The 19,453-nt window shown below is 40.9% G+C and overlaps 2 protein-coding genes across 2 annotated transcripts; one reads left to right on the top strand and one right to left on the bottom strand.

Moving 5' to 3' along the window:
- Nucleotides 1-283: 283 nt before the first annotated feature.
- Nucleotides 284-8,134, top strand: LOC136422810 (ras-related GTP-binding protein A). Its single transcript, XM_066410696.1, has 9 exons — nt 284-440; nt 1,046-1,145; nt 1,566-1,632; nt 2,664-2,886; nt 3,351-3,446; nt 3,756-3,878; nt 5,582-5,673; nt 5,829-5,944; nt 6,504-8,134. Exons 1-9 carry the CDS (start codon nt 429-431, stop codon nt 6,593-6,595), a joined length of 921 nt encoding a protein of 306 aa, XP_066266793.1. The 5' UTR covers nt 284-428; the 3' UTR covers nt 6,596-8,134.
- Nucleotides 8,135-13,901: 5,767 nt separating this feature from the next.
- Nucleotides 13,902-19,271, bottom strand: LOC136423388 (C-type lectin domain family 4 member F-like). The gene is made up of 6 exons (XM_066411531.1): nt 19,232-19,271; nt 18,213-18,305; nt 16,773-16,918; nt 15,647-16,595; nt 14,249-14,674; nt 13,902-13,912 (listed from the first exon to the last, which is right to left on the bottom strand). Exons 1-6 carry the CDS (start codon nt 19,269-19,271, stop codon nt 13,902-13,904), a joined length of 1,665 nt encoding a protein of 554 aa, XP_066267628.1.
- Nucleotides 19,272-19,453: the final 182 nt, after the last annotated feature.

The following is a 19,453-nucleotide window of genomic DNA, read 5'->3' as shown; positions in this document are numbered from 1 at the left end:
AATCTTTATGAGAAAGCACTCTGAGCACGAGAATACATGGCGTAGTCCATTCTGTTTATAGGGGATTCCATTTTGACCACTTGAACAGTTGAACCTAATGATCAAAGCAGATGTAGTTTATTATACAAGCTTTTTTGCCCAAAATTGTACATATTTCTAGTTATCGATATTTTTACTTTTTTTGTTTATCTATGAGAGGACCGATTATCACCAGAACGGCGTGCAATGTGCCACAAAACACGCGTGAAACAAAAAATAGACCCCATATCTGCTTGGAGAGTAAGTGGACCAGTCCACCTATCACATGATAGTCGTCACAGGACCGTGGCAGAGACCGAGGTGGAAGACGCCAAAATTTACCCCCGTGACTTTCTCCTCGACGAGAAAAGATTTTCCAGGCCGTACAGAGGACCGAGACAACAGACAGGATGAAGAAGAAGGTAAAGTTGTCACGTTTGTGTCTTAGTTTGAGCGTTTTAATGATGGACTTGTCTGCTGTAGGATGATGACATCACTGCCCCCCTCCCCATTTATCCAGGGGTTTATGACTAAAGTTCGTGTAAGGTCACCTGTAGCACATTGGGGACTGGGGGAAGGCCTTTACTCAGGTATAAACCACAAAAAAGCAACATTATTTTGATGTTTTTGCTATAATCATTATGACTAAATGTCCTTGAAGACCAAGCATATAATTTTTAACACTGAGCTTTGAAAATGTCACCGCCACAAATTATGAATGTATGCCAGAATACTGGTAGTAGCAAATTATACATCAGGGCAATCCTAGATGTTTTTACAATGGTTGTTGGTGACCCTACTTCTAGAAGGAACGTACAACATATATTCTGTTGATGGGTTATTGTTATATACCTATAAGCTAACTTTTTGCGTTCATCTCAATTGTTATATCATTGCCTAAATGTTACATTATCTCTTACGAGAACATTTGAAGGCTTTAGAAAAGTCAATTACCATTTCTGTATTGCTGGATGATCTAAAGGTCTTTATCCATGTAAGCTAACTTTTATTATGCCTTTAATCCCAGGTCCTGTTAATGGGAAAGAGTGGGTCAGGGAAGACCAGTATGCGCTCCATTATTTTCGCAAACTACATTGCAAGGGACACCAGGAGATTAGGGGCTACAAGTAAGTTCATTCATGTATCATAACTTCTAAATGCAAACCTTTTCAGCAAATCCTATGTTACAATAATTTAATTTAGATTTCAAGTTATATTGTAGCACTTGTTGAACATGTATGTTTCTTGCAAGCAACTAGTGTCAGTCCTCTACCTATAAGTTCTGACTTATTACAAAGTAGAGAGTACTTAGTTTGATTTTTACCAACTTGGGATCGTTTATAAAAGTATATATCATGTGTGTTTTGAAGATTTATCCATATAATTGTAAATGTTGTCAATCAGTAGTTGGCAAACCAGGTCATTTTTCTTAACACTTTCGTGACACTTGGGGTCATGTCTGTTATATGCCATTTGCACATCTTGTATGATATATCCACCACATTTTGTAAGTGATTTCTAATGGATGTTTTATTCTTACATTGCAGTTGATGTTGAGCATTCTCATGTTCGCTTCCTGGGCAACTTGGTACTGAACCTATGGGACTGTGGAGGGTGAGTTTGTATAGGGCGTTTTGTTCTGAACCCGTGGGTAATGTCATATTAAAGGGGGGCAAAACTTAAAATTGCCTGGATGTTAGACCCCCAAACTCTGAAATATCTATTGTTTTTGGGGGTCTGGCATCCAGGCTAAACTTAAAATTGACAAGCCTACTCTACTACGTATAAGCTAAATATACCCCATAGTCAAGTTCTCACTTGTTTTACATAAGTCCGTCATAGTTCAGGGCTCTCCCACCATTTGAAATCCACGTCATGCTGATGGCTACTCGACTGACTGGTTCAATTTGGTGATATCAGTCAGCTACATGTCCTGTATATGAATAGGGATTTTCGAGTTGGTCTTCCAGAGGAGGATTTCAAGAAATTAGAGGGAATAGATGTGTTAGCAGTCATTTCCATGTTACGTTCAATGTTGGGAAGGTTTACAAGGAAAGCCAGCTCGAAAAGCCCTAATCAATTATATCAGAACTGATGGACTATCATAAATGACCCTTTTCATGCAGTAGTTACATAGCTGGTACTTTTTGGTCGAAAGGCAGGGTCGCTAAAACCCCCGTCACAAATAAGAAATTCAGCTCGGCTGACGTGTTGGCGAGCTTCAAATGTGCATATTCGGCTGAAGTACAGCCGACGTCCTGTCGATTACACGGGCTTCGGGCAATTTTTTAGAAATCAAAGCTGATCCAAATATTGGCCTTTTACCAGGTTAGTCGATTCTGACTTCGTCCATGTCCAAGAGATCATCATCATAGCTTGTCGTTCATCTCTATCCAGTCCAAGAGATGGTACCATCTCATGGGAGATTTTCAGTTTTTAGTGTTCGACGGACGTCACTCGAGATTTTCATTGGAAAATAGGGTCGACGCTCGGGCAATTTTGAAATTCGGCGAGCTTCGGGCGAAATTCGGCCGACGCTCGCATGAATTGCGATGCCGGCTTTACGACTGGACTACACATGCTACACATGTTTGTATGACCAGGTGTCACAATCGTTCCTGCTCTCTCTCCCCCCCCCCCCCCAGTCAGGAGGCGTTTATGGAGAACTACTTTGCGAGCCAGAGAGACAACATCTTCCGTAACGTGGAGGTCCTGATCTACGTGTTCGATGTGGAGAGTCGTGAGCTGGAGAAGGACATGCACTACTACCAGTCCTGTCTGGAGGCCATCCTACAGAACTCACCCGACGCCAAGATCTTCTGTCTGGTCCACAAGATGGACCTGGTACAGGAGGACCAGAGGGAGTTGGTAAGCTTGTTACCTCCGCCAGAAGGTTATGTTTTCGGTTTTTATGGTGGAGTGGTTGTGGATGTAGAAAGCATAACTTAAGGTGTGGATGGATGTTTAAGCTTTTTGGTAGGTAGGTAGGTGTTGGGGAGACAAGGTCAAGTTTGAGATTGGGCCTGCAAGTGGCTTACTAGGGTACTGCCATGGAACTTTTATGTTTGTTCGTTTGTCATCAGCATAACTCAAGAAGCTATGGATGGATTGTCATGATATTTGGTATGTTGGTAGGGATTGTGAAAATAAAGGTCAGGTTTGAGGTTGGGCCCCCTAGCATCTATCAACAGTACTGAAGCATGTCCTTGAAGAGCTATGGTCGTGATTTTTGAGTGGTGGATAGCTCTTTTTTGTATATAGCTCAGGTTTTTTCCAAATTTTGCTGCTTATGGTGCTTACTCTCCAATTATTAACACTTTCTGTTTCTTCAGATCTTCAGAGAAAGAGAGGAAGACTTGCAGCGTCTGTCTAAGCCACTGGACTGCACCTGCTTCAGAACATCAATATGGGACGAGACACTGTATAAGGCAAGTTTATTGTCTAATCATAGACCTTGAAGCCATTTCCTTATCTTTGTCTTGGCACTTTGTAAAAGTTATATAAGATTTTCTGCAACTGTTAAGTTTTAAATGTTGAAATTAACAGAGGATTTGCTGAACTATGTAGAAAGAATCAAATAAATTTGAAATCTACTGTCAATGCTTGACGAGTCCTGAGATCTTATTTGTATGTTCTTGTTCATGCAATTCTCCTAGTATGGTAGGAGTTAACACTTCAGTGAACTTCACCTGCTTAGACGATCATTATTTGACTATTGTGACTCCTGTTCATTGCAGGCCTGGTCCAGTATTGTGTACCAGCTGATCCCCAATGTAGAACAGCTGGAGACCAACCTGAGGAACTTTGCAGAAGTTATTGATGCAGATGAAGTGCTGCTGTTTGAGAGGGCTACATTCCTGGTCAGTTTTTTCATAGACACTTCCACCTGCTAGAAAACAGTAACTAAGACAATGGAAATACAAAGGAGTTCAATAATGCATAATACAAGGTGCTCGGAAATCCAAGATACTAGTAACATTGAAATAAAAGTAGTTTATTGTGTTCATGTCATGGGTGTGAAATTTCAGCTATTTTGCTGCCTCTTTGACAAAACATTTTACATTCAAGTTTTTGATCACCAGATCACCTGTCTTGCCTTTGACATTGCAGGCTGAAAGAATATTTATCTAAAGAGAAATACTTTATGAGTAATACTTTAAAGTATGGCACAGATTATGTATATACTAGAGTGACTGTTGAACTAATTTGTTAAGCCAGTATCCCTTTGATTGTGTGTATGTGTAATGTATTCATTGTATTTTTTCCCCCAGGGTTAGCCCTTAGAAATAGCCATTGATGATATGCTAGTTGGGCAACCCTGGCTGTTCATGTAACATGTTCCTGCCGAACCAATAGATAGAATACTGTAAGTCTACTTAGATCCGCGGTATTATTAGATCCGCGGAATCCGCGGCGACCTCTGCGCCGCGAATCAATTTCCCCGCGGATATGTTTATCGTACTTTTGCCCCCCTCCCCACATTTACGAGTGAGCTCGACTTCAGGGAAAAGCGACACATAAACAATGCACGCGATTGTGTAAAACATGACAAACTTTTACACAGTACATACGTGTAAACAAGTGATATTACATATGATTCGCAGAAGTTTGGCCGAGCGGCGTCGCTACTCCCGACCGCTACACACATACAGTAGTAATTTACCGAGAAATCAGAAAATAATTATCGAGATACACGCCACAATTTGGGCTTTGCACTTGTTGTTACGGGCTTGGGGACGCCGTCTCACTCACTCACTCATCCTCTTGCACGTAGTGCGTAGAGCCGACTAGGTTGACTAGGCCTCGCCGTCTACCGTTGTACAATCACACTCTTTTGTTTCTTGCTATTGTTATGCTTGCAAACAATCGATATCGGTGTCTCTGACATACATTGATCTCATTGAAAACCGGTTTTTCAAGAAAGCGAGCAAAAAAATACGTAAAGAAAAACAAGATTTTCACCCGAGCATTTGAGTCCCTACGCTGTGATTTACCGCTATTTGCCGCCATTTGTGGTCGTATTCGGTGGAGATTCTATTCCTTTAATTTTTTTCCCGTGAAAATTCTGCTTACGTAGCGTAGATGACTGGTATTTTACGCCGTGATTTTACTTCAAATATGGCGCGCTAGCGGCAGGGCCGGGCTGGGCCGCCATCTTTGTTTACTCATGTTTACCGCTTGTTCTAAGCGCTGATTGGTTCGCGTCAGAAAAACTGTGCTCTGATTGGTTGACTGCAAGATTTCACGTGATCACAAGGCGGGAATTCCCCGTCACAGTTTCGGCGTAGACCGCATTTTGTGACGATTTTGAAGCAGTTTTGTAGCGACCTTCGTAACATTTTTTATTTTTAGAAATTGAACAAGCATTTTCTGATGGCAGTATTCAGTTGTTGTTTTTTTCTACTCATCGCCCAGCGCGAATTTAGAACCGCCGCGGATTTTCCATTTGCCCGAAACCGCGGATTTTAGGCCCCGCGGATCTAAGTAGACTTACAGTAGAATATATCAAATTTGAAAAGTTAGTTTCATGGATGTCAATGCAAGTTTCTGTTTCTGCATACAGGTAATCTCCCACTGTCAGAGGAAGCCACACAGAGATGTCCACAGGTTTGAGAAGATCTCCAACATCATCAAGCAGTTCAAGTTGAGTTGCAGGTAAGGTTACAGGTTCAAATTAAAACACTCCTCCAACAAAACTTACTAATAAAGACTGTAAGCCTACCACTGTGTTCACTAGAATCACGTTTCATGACTTTGTAATCTTACAGTTAAAAGATATATCTGTCGTTGTTTGGTCGTTAAATCTGCAGCAAGTTGGCAGCTTCGTTCCAGAGCATGGAGGTTCGTAACTCGGCGTTCGCAGCCTTCATCGACATCTTCACGTCCAACACCTACGTGATGGTCATCATGTCCGACACAAGCATACGTGAGTATCCTCTCTATATTTCTCTCTCTACTGTAAAATTAATCCATTTGATATTGTGGTTGGTAATCTTAGCGGTCGGGGGAAAGGGAGTAGTTCACGACATTTGATTTTGATAATGGGAAGAAACTTCACGGTTAGCGATGAAATATGTGCAGTGATGAAATTTTATTGTCGACTTGTGACCGTTAAAGTAGCTAAAATTAAGTTATTGTTAACAGATCAAGAATTACACAAAAGCAATGAGACCGATAGACTTCCATTGTTGCAAATATGCAGTATTTTATTGTTTAATTTTTCCTACCAGTACAATGCATCTCACATCATTTTGTTTTTACTTACACTGTGAAGTGTTAATTATTGTCACAACCTTTTGTCTGCTTCTGTGTTAAATATACAAGAAAAAATTGATCCTACATTGTATTGTATCTTACAAATGTTAAAGAGAAAAAAACATATGAATGTAAATTGAAATGTTCTCATTTTTCTAGTACCAAAGAGTAGCACATTATTTAAAGAGTCAAATTTTCAAACATTAGCTGTTATGTCTATTGTCTAACAGCCTCTGCTGCCATGTTGATAAACATCAAAAATGCAAGGAAGCATTTTGAAAAACTGGAGGGGTACAACAATGCTCAGATGCTACTCAAGTGAATGGGGAACAACAACAACAACAATATGATGCATACAAGTAAACAAGACATGAAGTGTACAAGATCTCCATGTGAACAATGTACATGAACATTTTTCCACCATACAGTGTGTTATGAAGTTTTTGATATGACTGGAGGTAGAATCAATGATGTTCACCAGTACTATTCTGCTTACCCTGTAAATAACTTGCCCTTTAAATTTGTTTCTACCTCTGTGTCAGTTGTAGCCATTTAAGGCTGTTACAGCCACATATGTGGACATCAAGCTACATGTAATACAGTCAAACCTGCCCAAGAAGACCATCCAGGGGACTGATAACATGTGGTCTATGTGGACAGGCGGTCACTATAGACAGGATTCTTAGTATTTGTGTCAATGGGACAAATTATCTAAGGGACCTCCAAAAAAGTGGTCACATTTGCCAGGTGGTCCTTATGTAGAGGTGGTCACTTGCACAGGTTTGACTGTATAGTGATACTGTATAGTATGTATACCCTGAACACACATAACCATATCACCAGTTCAAAGTTACATTGTACTTTTTGGCGAAGCCTCAGGGGAGGAGACATTCTATATGAAGGGCTAGGCAGGGGGATCGTGTGAGAATTTAAAAGCTTTTCTCAATGTCTGGCCATGAAAACATAAACAATGCCATGTATTAGGTAGTTATCAAACTTTCTTGAACTATGATCATGCCCCTTTATGATATTATATTGAAGTTTAGAGAAAATCATGTTCCTTTATGATATATTCTATTGAAGTTTAGAGTCCTGTCAGAGATTTTGAATTTTTTCGTAAACTTTACAGCTTAATATCTTATATTGACCAATGCAAGACTTGCTATCTTGCACAAAGACTGTTGATATTTCACGCTTTCTATTAGAACTCTGCTAGCTGTACATTATTGCATTGTCAATGTTCAAGAAAAGACGCTTTGCTTTACAATATTTTATGTACTGATCATGCAAGAGCATTGCCACATTTAACCTTTAACTTCCCAATGTGGTCCATGTGTGCAGTTTACATTGGTGCTCGGGGGTATGAGGGTTAAGGGGGAACACCACTGTATAGGTTAAAATGCATGTTGCACTTCTTTGAAACTATTCAGCATATTGGTCTAGAAATGTGAAAAAGGAGAAAGATAATGATGACATTGGTGATTTTTATTAGTCAGAAAAGGGAACTGAAAAAATGTTTGTATGCATTTACAGGAAGGTTCTTAAAGTGGCTAAAGTTGACCATTGCTTGACATTGAAATGTGAAAACATTAAACAAACTTGGAAATATACTAATTGATAACTCAAATTCTTTATTCTGGAATTTTTTGTCCAGAAGGAAATGTACTTTTTTTAGCTTTGCTTTTTTTTTGCAATATAGTTTCGTGTCACAAAAGAATTTATATTAACATTATACGGTTGCTGTCAAAATTGTTTGGAAACAAAGTGGACAATGTTGAGGGCAGCTATACCTACTGATGGTTAGAACAGTTGTTACATGTATGTAGGATATAACATAATAAAATGCTTTGATTTTCAATAAGTTTCATCCCTTCTTTTGCTACATAGAACACACGGCTACAAAATTAAAATGAGGATATATGTTAACAACATATAATTCCAATTTCAAGCATGATAAAACTAAAATATGTTTACTAAGTACAAATGTATATTCTATAGCAATACATGTATCTTTCTATCATTCAAAGTTCATCGTGTTTACACAAAATAGAATAAACTTGATTACAAAGATAATTAAGTGAAGTTAGTGGTGATTTTAATGTTAGTAACATATCATAATATATACAAGTTCGTCTATTTCTGTAGCCACAAAGTACATGTCACGTTGAAAGTCAATACCACTAAGATAGTAGTGATAATATGAGTTGTAAGAATCCTGTTTGTAACTTCATTTGTATTGTTGAGGTGAATATTTATTCATACTACAGTACAGATGCATGAGAGTGACTAAAGAGGACTTTATAATCAAAAAACACATTCAAGTATATCCATTGCATTCAAGTGTCACACAATTTCAATGATACTTCAAGTGATAAGTCAATGTCACTCTTGGCTACAAACTATGACAAAATAAGTGACCTACTGATGAACCCCTTGGGTGACAAGTGGTTAATATAATCTTCACAGTAATAAGAAACCATATCTTCCATATAAGATGTGGCTTAAGGCTCTGTCACATCATCTTTTCAGTAATCATCAACTTCTCAATTTTCATAGATATGTTCTATATCCTCAGTATCTTGACTGCCAATGTCTTTTTTTATCTCACACCAGACTTTACCACTCGTTTGAATCTCTGCCATATTGTACTGAGGTACGTCGAAAACATACGACGACATAGCGTATGGTTCAGCATTGTCGGGAATGCTTCCGTATATGGCGTTGGAATCTGAGTCTGATTTCAAACCATTAGAAGATATTTCCTGATTATAAGGCTGCGCATGCTGGTTAATGTTAGCTTGGCCAGTAGCCATGTTGGATTGGTTCCTGACAATAACTGAATACACAACTGAGAGCACACTACAGACCACAATTATCACTCCAATAACCACAATTGTCAGTATCCATCCTGACATTGCTGTGATACTGGGTTCTGGAGATGACTTAGCAATAGTCTGTGACACTTTGGTCACTTTCTCAGAGTGTTCACTGTACGCTTTCTCTGAAGTTTGTTCAAGAGACGTCTTTTCAACCTCCTGCACTTTCTCAGAGTGCTCACTGTACAATTTCTCTGAAGTTTGTTCAAGAGATATCTTTTCAACCTCCTCGGTTGGTTCAAACTTTGCTGTCGAAGACGCCACCTGGCGGAAGACCTTGGTACTGTAAGTATCTGTCACCTTTGGGGGCATACTACCAGTATGTATTTCAGCATATGTCACTATTGTCGAAAGCGTTTCCCAACTAGAAATAGTTGTTGGTGGCAACAAGGACGAAGTGAGGACGTCCGAGAAAAGAGGATCTGGACTTTTATTTGGACAGGAGCGATCTAGAGAACAAGTATTCTGTTTTTCATAGGATTCATTTCGGCCTGTCTCATTCCAAGACAAGCACTTGGAAACATCTAGTTTATGCAGCTCTGCCCCCTGTAGGTCGGGAGGTGAACTGCACTTGAATAGAGACTGGTTTTTAGACATCGCCACTGCCAGAGAAAGTCTCTTGTAGTAGTCTTCACAAGCTTCTGAACTGTCATATCGACACATTTCAGTCGTTATTGCGATGTCAATGATCCAAGCTATTTTACAGTCACAGTGGAAAGGATTCCCCCCTATTATGGCGTCGTATGATACGGTATTTGATTGATCAAAGCCAATGTCACACAGAGACAAAGTCGTCAGGTTGTTGTGAGAGATGTCAATCATTTGCAAATGCAGCATGTAGGACTTCACGGAAAGGAGGCTGACACAGAAAATTTGATTATGCGACAAGTCTAGATGCACCAAACTCGGGATGTTCTTGAGACATTTCCACGGAAAATAGGCGATTTTGTTATTTCTAAGCTTCAGTCTGTTCAGATATGGCAAGGCCATGCATGGGAAGGTTGTTAGCGCGTTATTGGGAAGCGCCAATTCGAAGAGTGATTTTGGCGCCAATCGTTCAGGTACGCTCGTCAACCCTTTGCCGTCACACGATATCGTGATGAGACCATGAAAACCTGTGATGTCACACTCTAGGAGTTGTAGTTCTGAGAGAACATGCATGTCCAGTGTCTTCAAATTATCTGCTATGTTTACAGGGACAAGAATCAAAACCAATGCTACGAACAATCGAGGCGATTTCAGAAGTCGAATTTGGTTGTTTTGGTAAGCCATGTTGGGATGATTGACAGTCTGGACAAACGATTTCGCGGAGTTAAGGATCAATTGTGGAATGTAGGTGAATAATCTAGGTATGTATTTTAGTACCTATTAATTCTAATTCTGCTAATAAGATCAACACTTTTTGCCACTATTCTCACTTCGAATGGTAAAGTCAGTGTGCAATTTCTGTACTTCGCTTGAGCAAATATCTAGACTATAAAAACAAATATCTCTACTCTCTTTACAGTGGGCTAATATTAATTGTATTCAGTCAATGAACATACAAGTGAGCTAAGATTGCTGTTTCTATCCTCTAGTTGAATTGAAAGTGATTGCAGTGTTCACTACGACTCTATGGCCACTGCTAGCGCTATACCACACAGAACGATTCTTCTTTAGCACACTCGCGTTGAACCGCTGAAAAATAAATAATTAATGTCCACAAACATCATCGAAGTATTGTGCTATCTTGAGAAATAAAGCAAAGGCACAAACAACTTGATTTAAAAAAAAAGGTATTTCTATAACACCCCAAAACTCCTCTGCCACATCATAAAATATCATTGTACTGACTGTATTGATCTGACAAGACAAAAACGTATCGCATGTTTATCTTTGCCTTTCTATTTACAAACTTTGCATGTCTTTTCTAAATCAAAGCTTCTTATACAGAATTTAATTTCGTTGTGAAATATGACTGCGTGTTGACTTTATAAGGCCTCATCATGGTTCACACATTTCTACTTATACTTCTGGACTCAAGTTCGCTGATCCATACTGCCTGCTCTTTATTTTTTCTCGATATATCACAACCTAAGGCACCCCGAGCGCGTCCTTATAAGTGAATAACATACTTCATACAGTTTAACACATACTAGTACATCTGGGCTTTTAGTAAGAGAGATGTATAAGGAAGATTTCTTTAGAGAACAAGAAAACCAAGCACTTACTTGTACCTTACAACACAACCTTCACCAGAGTCAGACGTACGCCGCTGTGCCTGTGGTGACGCTCCCTGTGATAGCGCAGTTACGAAATGAGTGGTTAATTGGCTGGTACGTACCTCTACCTGAGTCCCTGGGCACTTGCGCAAATGGACGTTGTGTAATAATGTCTGTACCATATAGCCATCCATTCGAAGGCCCTGACACCAATACATAATTCATAAAACGCACACACGTACAAAAATGTGTTGTTTTGAATTGTGATCTAAAAAGCGCAGAATAACATATGCAGACTCACAATCGCAACTGTTTTACTGACCTCTCAATCAAAGAGAACAATTCTGAACAATGTTTCGTGTTCTATAGCACGAAATATGGAGATTGCGATAAAAGCACTGTAAGCACTTCCTTATTCAAGCAAAAAGGTATACTAGTACAAAGTTTCTACTATAGAACGATTCTCCTGCAGTAGAAAGTCCGCGCCAAAAGTTACTTTTCTAATTCTCCTGCATTTTCATCCGTTTGCTGTATCGGTTAACGTTTTTCCTTGTCCAGCATTTCTCACTTTCTCTCTCTTATGGTCACCAAATGTTGTTGCACATGGACTCAGGTTCGTTCGCTCAGACCCTTGTAGCGTCCAGTGGTACACCAGTACCGAGGGCAGCACGTTTCCTGGCTGTTTCAGTAGCTGGGTATATTTTTACAGGGAGGGGATACTAGCCCTACCCTTTAACGTGGTTGAGCCTTGAGGCATCTCCCCGAACACGGGACCCACATTTTACGTCCCTTCCAAATGACGGGTGCAGTCCCAACCGAGATGCCCTAATTCCGATATTCGAACCGGGGCGGGTCTCCCCGTTAGCACTTAATTGGAACCAGGAGCTCAACTATGAGGCTGCTACCAGCAGTTAGGCTACAGTGACATCCCCAAGAAGTAGCTTACCTTAAGAAGAAGCCGAGCTGGAGTAAGATGCTGCCTCCCTTCACAGCTTTGGACAACAGAATGAGTAGCCTCGGATTTTACCAGGAAAATAATTGACCACCCGGACCGCCAGATTGTCTACAGCAGAATTCAATTTCCGAAAAGTAAATTGCTGGCCTTCGGTCGTTTTTTTCGTTCGTTGATGAATTCATATTTTTACATACGAATGAAAGACCACTCAACATCGTTATATAACGTTAACTCTTTTGTATCCAGTTGTTTGTTTGCATGTGTAGTTGTAGACCTATAACGAATGTCGCTGTACTTCGGTTGTGTTAATAAAGATTGTTGTAAGTGGTGTCACGGGGCCACTTCTGACAAAAACATATAACAGGCGTCTACTTAATCGTTTAGCATAAAGTCTTTTAGTTAATTTTTGGGCAATACAAATTATAAGTAACGTCTTGAACTATTGACTAAGTTTCCCGTAGGCCTAGCAATAAAGTTCCAATACGAGCTTCATGCGCAAGGTCCTCATTTTTTAAAAAGACTTTTTAGATGACCTATATCAGGGTTGTTGCTCTTACAAACTGCCGCCAAATTTCTTGTCGTCCTCCACAAACTAATAAGTCGTTTATTGACTGCGTCTGGCAAAAGGAAGGCAACTACATGGTCCACGTCAAGCTATGTTTGTAATGTGATGTCCGTGGATGTTCAAACCATTCAATGTGGCTGTAGAGCTGGTATATATGTTTTTTTAATGCTGTGCAAAGATAAAACTGGCATATAATTTTTAAAAAATGGTATACAATCTAAAACTGGCTCATAATTTTCAGAAAATATTATACAAAGGTAAAACTGGAGTTTACAAGTTTACTGGTACATGGTGTACAATAAGAAATTGTATACAATCAGAAACTGGTATACAGTAGGAAAACTGGTATACAATCAAAAATTGGCATACAATAAAAAAAAGACTTGTATTTAATCCAAAGGGATTTTCAATCACAAAACTGGTACATATTTTTTTTTCAAATACTGTACAAAGAGGTATACAATGTAAGAACTGGGATATAATTCGAAAACTGGTATACAATCAGAAAATTGGTATAGTCAAAATATTCACATTGGTATACAAACAAAAAACTAGTAGACAATCAGAAAACTCCTTAACAATAGAAAACTGGTATGCAATGAGAAAAATGGTATACGATAAAATAAAGCTGGCATGCAATCAGAAAGCCAGTATACAATCTGAAAACTGCTATACAGTTTGAAAACTACTATACAATTTGAAAACTGCTAGACAATCTGAAAACTGGTATACAATTAGAAACCTCTTATACAATCTGAAACTGCTATACAATCTGAAAACTGCTATACAATCTGAAATCTGGTATACAATCAGAAAACTGGTATATAATTAGAAAACTGGTGTACATTAAAAAAACTGAAAACAGCACCTGAATGACTCAAAGACCATTAAGACACAAAGATAGAAACAAATAGTTTAGGATTTTGTAACTTGTAAATACGTCATTTCAAACAAACTAACATTAAGTCTCCTTACAGCTTTACGTTTTAACGGATAGCCGTTGTACAGCGGTGGTGAGAGTTACATATCGCCTATGGACGTCCTGGAAAAATGAGCAGAATTAACAGGGATGAGATGTGGAATGGTGTGTTCATAATGTATATGCAATGTAACAATATAACGATGGCCTAACATGCTTAGCCTCATCGCTACGTTAAGCTGTACCTTTACCAGATGGAAGGGTTTCAGGAAATGGTGGGGTTACAATCAGTACATGGAACAGCCTGGGATATGAAGAGACGATGTGTTTATAACAATAGAAATATAGTGATGGTCTAACATGATTAATCTGATGACTACTTTATAGCTTTGCCATGTTTGAGCCTGCATGTTTACTGGGTGGAAGGGTTTCAGGAAACGGTACGGTTATAAGAATTACCTGGAACAGTCTGGCATATGAAGAGACTCGGCCTGTCGCATGATGTGTCGAACCACTTGTCTTTCCAGGCATGGTGTTTGACGTAACGAACGCAATCCCCAGAGTTGTCCGGTTCTCCCAGAACCCAGTCGCCATCCTCAGAGTTGTTCGGCTCTCCCGGAGCCCAGGAGCTGTACGTCCCCTGAAAGGCAGAACCATCCATCCACTCAAACTTCCCCTCTTCACGCTGATCATGCAGGCCGAACCAGAAGGCATATGCATCATGGTTTTTCACGGATTTATACAAGGAGATCAGGAGGGTGTTGGTCTCAGCGTCCCGGGGCATGGCGAGGGTGCCGCCGTCTTCACGACAGATCGCGGTCGCTTCGTGGAAGGTCTTCCATGCGTTGAATGCCTTGTAGCAGATTCCATTCCGCATTGTGTAACCTATAGGACAATAAACTGAAAAACAAGTTTTGTATCAACTAAAGACACAAGGACAGAAATCGGTGACATTGAAAACGTTGGAGAATTCCATCACTGACAAATCATTAGATTTGCTTTATCAAAAGACCATATCTCCCCATTAGGTTGTGTAGATTTATTGGATACCAGCATAACTCATGACTGATATGAGGCAGTAAAACACTATGTTAATAAAACATGACACCATGTGTAGGTAAAGGTAAAGGTACCGTAGCCTTTTTGGGGCTGTAGGGGTAGTGGGTCGTTAAACACTGTGTCTAGGGCACGGTATTGGAAGGCGGAGCCCATCCCTCTCCTTCCACCGCCTTTTACCTCCCCAACCGAAGTTAGATACCCATTTTTACACCTGGGTGAAGTGATTAAAGTCGTGTAAAGTGCCTTTCCCAAGGCACAACGTCGGCGCGCATGTCCAGACATGTCTGGGGCAGCCCGGGTTCGAACTCGGCTCCCCTTGTTTGACAGTCGGATGTTCTATCCCTTACGCCACACGACGCCACAATGTGTACGTACACATTTAAGTACATTATTGATGAGAGAAATTATAGTAACATTAGAATATGATCCTGCAAGCATATGAATCATCGATGAGGTAACTAATATCATGAAATGGAATAATGATAGTACTACAAATTTTCCTGTTTTTATATACTACTGGTGTTCCTCAACAAACCATGTGCCGTCAGTGTGGCTTAAAGGCACTTTACACAATGTTCTTACATGACGGCAGAGTGACGCCCACCGAATCTTTTCGGCTAATCTGTTAAAACATTTTTTTTTAAACTCGGATTTGGTGCGCCAATGTGCCAAGATCTGCAAATTTGCCACCAAGAGCCGTATCAATTTTTATATACCATCACATATAGTGCAATTAACAACTGAAATCCACCTTTATATATTACAAGTAGTACACATAAGAAGTGAAACCCAACTTACCTGGCGTCTTATTCACCTCGCGAAGACGCTGCTCCAAGCTGGAGGTTCGGGTTCTTTCCTTGTCCAGCTCGCGCTTCAAGGCGTCAACAGTGATAGACAGTTGGCGCATGTCGTCTTGGTCGCGCTTCAAGGCGTCAACAGCGGTGGACATGCCGTCTTGGTCGCGCTTCAAGGCGTCAACAGTGATAGACAGTTGGCGCATGTCGTCTTGGTCGCGCTTCAAGGCGTCAACAGCGGTGGACATGCCGTCTTGGTCGCGCTTCAAGGCGTCAACAGTGATAGACAGTTGGCGCATGTCGTCTTGGTCGCGCTTCAAGGCGTCAACAGCGGTGGACATGCCGTCTTGGTCGCGCTTCAAGGCGTCAACAGTGATAGACAGTTGACGCATGTCGTCTTGGTCGCGCTTCAAGGCGTCAACAGCGGTGGACATGCCGTCTTGGTCGCGCTTCAAGGCGTCAACAGTGATAGACAGTTGGCGCATGTCGTCTTGGTCGCGCTTCAAGGCGTCAACAGCGGTGGACATGCCGTCTTGGTCGCGCTTCAAGGCGTCAACAGTGATAGACAGTTGGCGCATGTCGTCTTGGTCGCGCTTCAAGGCGTCAAGAGTGGTGGACATGCCGTCTTGGTCGTGCTTCAAGGCGTCAACAGTGGTGGACACTTGGCGCATGTCGTCTTGGTCGCCCTTCAAGGCATCAACGGTGGTGGACATGTTGCCTTGGTCGCGCTTCAAGGCGTCAAGAGTGGTGAACAGTTGGCGCATGTCGTCTTGGTCGCACTTCAAGGCGTCAACAGTGGTAGACATGCCGTCTTGGTTGCGTTTCAAGGCATCAACAGTTGTGGATATGTCGTCTTGGTCGCGCTTCAAGACGTCAACAGTGGTGGATAGTTGGCGCATGTCGTCATGGTCGTGCATCAAGGCGGAAACAGTAGTGGACAGTTGGGATATTTCCTATAAACGCATATACGGACATTAGAATACCAAACGATATGATGATAGAAAAACAGCAGAAATTAAGTTCCGTCTTGATAGCCTCACAAAAACACAACATAATTTGACTTGACAACGGTCTTTGCAAGTCAGGTGTGAAAATTGTTTAAAAAAGACTTGTGGTACAAGAGTGTTTACCTCTCTATTGATGAACGTCAGAGGGGCGAGTCCCACGCCGACCAGACTTAGCAGCACGGCAATGCCGGCAGTCATGCAGCTGCGGTGGGAGCGGATGAAGGTACATAAAGCACGGCGACCACTTGCTCCACCCGGATACGTGCGGTCTATTTGAAGAAATAAAACAGCTATCAAAACAAGAATTGCTTTTTAAAGAGCTAGCGACACGACCGGTAAATAATGATGAGAAAGAGATGGTGGTAGAAACTAGTTTGTTAATGACTGCATGTGCACAGTCTGCTCAGTGGCCGCACTATCAGTATGATTGTACATGTGCAACTACAAAGTTCGGCACAATGGCAATCGGTTGAGTTCAAGTGCAGTATTGAAATGTTATTACCTTCGCCATGAAGGGTATGTTTTCGGTACCAATTGTGTGTGTGTGTGTGTGTGAGTGTGTGTGTGTGTGTGTATGTGCGTGTATGTATTTATGTATGTATGCATGTATGTATGTATGTATGTATGTATGATGGGATAAATCAAGAAAGGATCAATACTGATATGATTTTCGATTATATCAGTAATAATCCTTTCTTGACTTATCCCGTTTCAACATCTCCAACAAAACGCCATCTGCAGTTCCCTATAAAAGTTACTAGGAGACACAAACCTAGACTACATTCCAACACCTAGACCTGACTACCACCAAAAAATCATACCATGTGCATGCGTATATCCAGAACATGACATATCAAATGTTCTATCACCAAAAGCCACTTTTGGGCTCATGATTAAATAAGTACCCTGAAACCTACCGACAAGAATTTACCACATTGATCCATTGATAGATGTAAAACCAATTCCCTAGGATGCATCGGTGCATTTAAAAAATAAACATACATCTTCAGAGCAATCATAACACATGTACTGTAAAATACCACTAGATCTGCCCCTGAGGCGTCACTAAAAAGGCCCGCTGCATTTTAAAAGCTGCAAGTATATGAGGCCCGGACCTACCCTACTTCTTCACGAAACCCATGAGTAATATATATCACCCCTAAACCTTGACTACTGGTATGACATGTCCAGAGATTGAGATATCAAAACGATAAGTTCTGTTGAAGTACCACAAGAGCTCGCTAGGAGGCAATCATCAAACCTGATATCTCCATGACAACACCTACACACGTCACAAAACATAAAACCGTCTATCCACAACGTTTCGAGTTATGTTGATGTCAATTTTGATGTCGTAGAATTTCCAAGCAGGAAACCACCGACAAGGATCTATGACAGCCTTTTCCGTAAGAAGATAGCTAGATTTTGTACGTTGCACGACTATCTCAAGAATACCCTCAGTTTGTGATCGTGCGACAATCGTACGACGAACGTGACCAGACCAAACAAGACAGTGAAAAGACATGAACAGAAATCAAAAACCTTAGGATTACAAAGTTTTACCTGCTCTGGAGACGTACAAAGCGTTGGGTATGGTCGCGGCGGCGTGCGCAATTGACCGCCAATCAGTCTGCGGCTGCTGCATGGGTGTGGTGCCTGGAGGAAAATTACAGAATTAGAATGGCACCGGAGGTATGCATGTTGGAGAACAACAGTCTCTCAAAGATTTTATGAAACCAAAATACACACACACACGCACGCACACACACACACACACACACACACACACACACACACACACACACACACACACACACACACACCGTTTGCGCCAAATTGCCACCTTTCTCCTGTTATTGTACATCGTACCGTAAAAAATCAATTATTCAAACTCGAGGTTTTTTGGGGTAATCCAATTATGACTGATGGTGGAGTCACAGTAAAAGTAGCGATTCGTTCGGATATTAGCACCGGGGTTCGTGGAAAACATACTTTTGAGAAGAAAACAGTCCTTAATCATCGTCGTTACCCGAAATTACATCATATAACGATATTCTTTTTACGGCACGTTTTTAAGGTACGTTTCGTCTTGAGCAGCCACGCTGGGTTCGATCGAACCTGGTCAAGTTTTCAACCAAGCACACCCACTCTTCTCGACAGGTGTGTCGTGTTATTTTACGTGCAGTAGCTTGGCGACTGAGGGCTATATTTACGCCTGATGCTCCCCCAGGGCTTTACTTCACCATCCGAAATGGCGGATGCAACCCCTCATTGCACTATGCCCCAAGTGGGGTTCGCACTTGATCCGTTTGGCGAGGCAGTGGGATCACTTATCATACCACTTGTGCACCCACAGGGTAATACAAAACATATGCATCGTCATAAAAATGCATCTTCTAAGCGTCATGATCCGGCCCGATGCTACTTGGAAAATATAAGAAGGAAACATTCCCTACACCAAGCCAGGTTCTAGGTAATTCTAAATTATATATAAATCTTACATATTTTCTAAAAAAAAACAAGCCCCTTGTCCTCTGAAATGTCCAGTAATAGAGAAAAGATATTTTCACAAACATGTTTACCTGTATCACCAGTTTGGGACTGCTGTTGCCCTCCCGGCATGGTGCGACTTGGCAGGTTTCTGCACAGCAAAAAATACACGCCCTACACCAGACGGGGTCCGGAAAACAATGTGAAATATACGCTTACCTATAGAAATTAGAAACCAAGGATGAAAGAAAATCATATTGAGTGGGTGACAAACATTGCACGTTTTCCAGGCGAGACAAATCATATATAGACAC

The sequence above is a fragment of the Branchiostoma lanceolatum genome, chromosome 17 (assembly GCF_035083965.1).
Source record: "Branchiostoma lanceolatum isolate klBraLanc5 chromosome 17, klBraLanc5.hap2, whole genome shotgun sequence".
NCBI lineage: Eukaryota > Metazoa > Chordata > Leptocardii > Amphioxiformes > Branchiostomatidae > Branchiostoma > Branchiostoma lanceolatum.
Note: the sequence above shows the minus strand (reverse complement) of the source record. Positions and strands in the feature narration are given on the sequence as shown.